We start from the raw sequence: 6,098 nt of genomic DNA, 5'->3' as shown, positions 1-6,098 counted from the left end.
TAAAGAAATTATGCTCTGATCTATTGTAATAATCGTTTTCTATATATTCTAATATGCATGCAAGCATATATATTTATACTAAACCCTATCAAGCTCTCGGTTGGACAGGCCCAAACCGGAGTTACAAAACTGGACTAATAAGCGAGCCCAATAGACACAATCTATAACAAAACGCTACCCAACAATATGTTGATGGCATTATTTTCGGTTCTACTGATGAATCTTTAAGTGTTAAGTTTGCAGATCTAATGAAGAGCAAATTTGAAATGAGCATGATTAGGGAGATGACTACTTTTCTTGGGCTTCAAATCAAACAGTCAACTGATGGCATTTTCATCAACCAAGAGAATTATGTCAAAAACCTACTCACTTGATTTTCAATGGACAAATCCAGAACCGCAAAAACCCTAATGGCTTTTGGATACAAAATCGATGTAGACTTAAATGGCAAACCCGTTGACCAGAAAAGATATCGTGGAATGATCGGATCACTCTTATACCTCATTGCCAGCAGACCTGACATCATGTTTTCTACATGTGTATGTGCCAGATACCAGGCAAATCCTATGGAATCCCATTTAGTTGCTGTAAAACGCATCTTCAAATACCTTAAAGGCACTCCCAAACTTGGCCTTTGGTATCCAGCTAAATCCGATTTTCAGCTGAACGCTTTCACCGACTCAGACTATGGAGGATGCAAGCTAGATAGAAAGAGTACATCTGGTAGCTGTCAATTCCTAGGAGGTAGACTAGTGAGTTGGACTTCAAAGAAACAGACTTATGTATCCACATCAACAACAGAAGCTGAATATGTCGCTGCCGCCAGCTGTTGTTCACAAGTCATATGGATGCAAACTCAACTGCGTGACTATGGCTTCAAAATCTCAAAATTCCCATATTTTGTGACTCAACCAGTGCAATTGCCATTTCTCACAATCCCGTTCACCATTCCATGACAAAGCACATCGACATTCGATATCACTTTATCAAATACAACATTCTAAAGGGTCATATTGAACTACACTTCATCAACTCCGAAGATCAAATTGCCGATGTCTTCACTAAGGCTCTTGATGAAACAAAGTTTCAATACTTCCTAGGCCGTCTAGGAATGTTAAATCCATATAACATCCATCCTTAAACTTTTACTTTTTGTTTGTACAAAAGTGTGTTTACTTTTATTCAAAAAGAAAATTAAAAAACATTTGAAAATTGCGTTCTTTTCAAAAATACCAAAAACATTCAGAAAAAAATATCTTCAAAAATAAAATAAAAGAATTGCCATAATAAGCTTTTATAGAACCTTGTGATTAATCGTCTATTGACTTAATTTTCAGATGCTTATGCCCGATGAAGATTTAAGTCATATTGATTTTCAATTGGAGTGAAGGTTCAAATCTGCTACTTTTCATAATGTATATAACTTTATTCCTTCAATTTTATTTCATTATTGATGATTTTAAAAAGGGGACATAAGGTTAGGAGGTTCAGATGAAAACAAAAACCCATGTGAGAATTTGTGCCTCGTCAATCTATATCACTGTGGAATTCATTTCTTGTGAGCCTAGGTGTGTCACTATTGCTTATAAGGTATATCCGATTATACCTTGTCACGGTCTCAATTTTGCTTAGATATCAAAATAACCAGGGACGATACATTCATTTCTTACATACAAGACAAACTGTCTTTTATGCCACCAATCCCTACCTAGATATAAGTCAACCAAAATGAACTATTGAGATCCCGTGATCCATCAACAAGAAATGACGAAACAAAAAGGATTTCAACAATCACTTATCAAAGAAAAACAAAGATCTATCCACATCAAATCTTCAAAAAAAAAATGAATCAAGATAAAGACAAATCAACAAAAAGGCCAAATTATTCACCGAAGAAATACCAAAGAAAACAAAAATATTCTACATTTGGTATTTTCAAACAAACTTTTCAACCAAATGGTTATTTCAAAAGAAACATCATAAGATCTCGTGATCTGTTTTTTACCATTTTTCACAAAAGAAGATATCTTAATCCCGCAAGACAGATACTCTCAAAAACCCAATTTTCTCAAATATAGCAAATTCTTGATGCTAAAACAAAATATGTTTTTACAAAAATCGATATTGATCAACAAACAGAATACCATCAAAGAAGAAGCTACAACAACATTGAATTTCCTGGGATATTGTAGCCTTCATCACTGAAGATTCTTAGTTGCAAACTGCACTATGAAAATTGCTAAACCCATCTACATGTATTTCCCGACGGAGAGAGAGTGAAAGTTAATGGCATGAATGAAGAAACCCGCTAAGTAATACTAAAACCAGTCTTATGTGATTGATTATCTAATAATGAGACTATGTGACGTTACTGGAAAAGCATAGTTGAACACCTCCAATATGAGTGTGAGTCGTTAGAGAGAGATATCACTCATTTTTAGTGATCATTAACTTGTTCTGCTGCCAGAACCACCAAACACCCAAGTGAAGTGTGAGTTATACCTATGAGCGTTCATCTGAATCGACATGTTAGACCACTTGTTGTCATTAATAATGCGATAAAATCTTAGGAATTTTCTTTAGATACATATATGGCTACCCTTTGTTAACTGAACCTGAGACTTTGATTCGGAAACAAATTTATGAAAAATATTTTACATAAGATAGGTTAAACCAAGTCACAAACTTTCAAAACAATCACTATGTTTTATATATCTTATCTATTGACAAATCTTTTATCTCGAATCTTCAAAAGTTCAAAACTGTCAATATGATTATATCATACCTGTCCTTATTTCAACAATGATCACGTAAGGGGAAATTGTTGAAAAATGTTTTTGTATGTGACATTATATGTGACCATCACTGAAATAAGATGAACTATTTTTGTATTATCTAACAAATATTATCAGTTATCTCAGGTTGCATAAATGCGTGATCAAACGGATAATACGAAAATAAGCGAATGACAGAAAACGCATAGACGAGAAAATTTAGCTGTGCGACTAAACAGTTTCAACAATATATATATATATATATATATATACACACACACACACATATATATATATATATACACACACATATATGTACATGTATATGTACTATGTATATATATATATATATATATATATATATATATATGTATATATGTATATTGTATGTTGAAAAGTCAAAAAAAAAAGTCAACAAAAGCAAGAGACAAAGATGAAGTAGCAAACCCACTTCCCACGTTTTTGCCTCCTACTCTACCACAACTTGCAGCCTTCATTTCAACTTAAACTCAAGTGCATGAAGATATTTGTTTCAACACATATGTATACATGAGTTATGTATGTGAAAGAGGGTGTACATTTGTTGTTTGTAATACTTCCTACAACATCACCAAATACTCCCCAAGAACATCAACATCTTCTTCAAGAACAAGCTTCATCCCTGGAGATAACCAAGAACATCAAGATCAACAACAACCAAAAATGAAGAACATCATGAACCATCTTCATCTTCTTCATTCAAACTCAAGGTGTTCATCTTCAACCCATCAAACATCATCATCTTCATAAACTTTCACCACCATCACCACCTTAATCAACCTCCTTCCAACCTCAAAATACTCTCCTAACACCCTCCAAATACCCTCCTTAAACCTCCTCCAAAAACCCTTTGAAATCACCACAACCATCACCACCTTGCTGTTTTTCGATATCAGAATCTTCAAGTCAGAAACGAAGAAAATCGGGCTCAGTACAAGCACAAAAAGACTAAGGAGATTTTCACCACAAATTCTTCAGAAGCTTACCTACATCTAGAAATTTTCGAGGACGATTTTGACAACGGGAAACTCCAAAGAGACGCGAGAGAGAATTGGCTATCCAGAGAGATTTCTGTTTTCGAGTTCAGAATCTTCGTGTCAGAAAACAAAACAACTGGGCACAACACAGCCAAAATTCTACTAGGGATATTTTCACCATCAATTCTTCTTGAAATTTTCGTGGACGATTTTGACCAAGGAAAACCCCAAAGAGATGCGAGAGAGAATTGGCTACCCAGAGTGATTTACTCTGAAAATCTACATTCATCACCGCCCTAAGCTCTTTCAACATCACCATCTTTGCTACCTTACACCACCAAAACTACAACATTATTACACTTCCTACCACCCTCCAAATACCCACTCCAACCTCATCAAATCTCCTCAAAACATCCAATACCCGTATACAAATACATGACCTGTGTACTTTGCACTGTTTTGTAAACAACTCGTTTTACATAAAAATGAACTTTGTGTTACTTATCAAATACCGGATTGATCTTTCAACAAATATCGAACAGTCGTTACAAGAATCCAAATATCAACCAGTTCTTCCAAGAGTCCAAAATCGACCAGTCGTTCCAAGAGTCCAAATATCGACCAGTCGTTCCATCAGTCCAACTCAGTCAATTTATTGACGAACCTACTTGATCTATATTTATATACTTATATACTTTATTATAGTTTTATGTCATTTAAATATAGTCATTTATATTATTTATAGCTTTACGTCATTTAAATATAGTCATTTATTTTATTTATAGCTTTACGTCATTTAAATACAGTCATTTATATGATTATTGTTTTCAGTCATTTATAGCTTTCATATTTATACTTATTCCGCAATTATTACTCTTTATATATATATATATATATATATATATATATATATATATATATATATATACATATATATATCATATACCTTTAACTTATATATTTGTCACACAGTAACTGGTAACCAAGCCTTTTGTTGTGGTGATCAGATTTTTATATTTCCAACAATCGGTATTTGAGCTGATATAAAAGAATATTTTCCAACATAACGGTTCCTCTCTGAGTGATTTTGCCACCTTCTCCGCTCGCAAAGAAAACATATCCCCCATTAAAAGATTGAATGTTGTTCAGTTGGGAGATATCTCCTGTCATATGCCGGAAGCAGCCGCTGTCGACGAACCAAGGTCTGATGACATTCCCCCGCAACTGTCCCTACAAAATTTGCGGGATCATTCAGATTTAGGAACCTAGGTCATCACTTTCCTAGGTTGACCCGTTGCCTTTTCATATTTATCATTATTTACTAATTTTCCAGAGGATACTTGTGATGGATTGGAACTTATTTTGGCAGCCATTGATAATTAGGTTTTCTAACAGTCATCGATGGTTTTGAAATATGATTTTTATCAGTTTTCCTTGAGCACCTGGGTTTTCTACCTGAATTGGTTGAAGACCCAGAGCTGCTCCTTAACGAGAGCAATCTTGGCTGAGCCATGTTTGGTTTTGGCAAACTGTTCGGGACTTTGTTATGAAAGACCTTTTTATTATTTTGAAGAACTCCCCGTTTTCTACTACGATCATCCTTCCAATCATCGTTCCAAGAACGAGTTTTAGAGGATTTTCTAGTTAAAGACCTTCCTCTAAATTATTTCTCTCCTCTTTGTGACATATAATAAACAAACATTCTATTAGGATAATTCCTAGCTATATGATCACCAATACCATAATTGAAACAAATCTGTTTGTTATTGTTAAAACTTGTACTGCTCTTTTCAGATTTGTTTTCCATACCGACACCCTTGCTTTTCTCACATGAACATGAAGAAGTAGGTTGTGAGATAAGTAGGGGTGTATCAGATGGAGAAACTTGTGAAAATGGTGGTTTTTTATTAGTATCATCAGAAACATCAAAATTGTCAATCATCTCATCAAAAACTTTAAAAACATTCAAACCAATATCAGAAGGTGCAGAAAAATCACAAAAAAAATTGTCACTTTCAACATCTGAAAAATTAAAGTCTTTATTTAAATCTAAAACTCCTGGTTCAGACTCAATTTTATTTTCAGAAACAGATGCTTCAACTTCGTGCTTTGACTGATTTAAGGATTGATCTGCAGGAGAAGTAGAAATGTTAGTACTTTCAACATTAATAAATCCTCCCGAAACAAAACCAGATGGCTTGCCATAAACCATGAATGGTTCATTGGCAATCTCCTCCTTGGACAAAGGTTGAAACTGACATGAATGGTTTAAATGAGGAGGCACTTTATCATACCCTAGACCCTTTGA

At 34.2% G+C, this 6,098-nt stretch overlaps 1 protein-coding gene across 1 annotated transcript; it reads left to right on the top strand.

Annotated features, from left to right (window-relative positions):
* Window positions 1-380: 380 nt before the first annotated feature.
* LOC145067491 (secreted RxLR effector protein 161-like) lies at window positions 381-956 on the top strand. Its single transcript, XM_079014624.1, has one exon. It carries the CDS (start codon window positions 381-383, stop codon window positions 954-956), a length of 576 nt encoding a protein of 191 aa, XP_078870750.1.
* Window positions 957-6,098: the final 5,142 nt, after the last annotated feature.

Source organism: Lactuca serriola, chromosome 8, assembly GCF_051521515.1.
Source record: "Lactuca serriola cultivar US96UC23 chromosome 8, Lser_US96UC23_V15, whole genome shotgun sequence".
Taxonomy (NCBI): Eukaryota; Viridiplantae; Streptophyta; class Magnoliopsida; order Asterales; family Asteraceae; genus Lactuca; species Lactuca serriola.
This window is presented reverse-complemented; position numbering and strand designations above follow the sequence as displayed.

What these genes read in the sequence shown, in the direction of transcription:
- LOC145067491 (XM_079014624.1), top strand. Translation starts at nt 381, where the DNA reads ATGGACAAATCCAGAACCGCAAAAACCCTAATGGCTTTTGGATACAAA.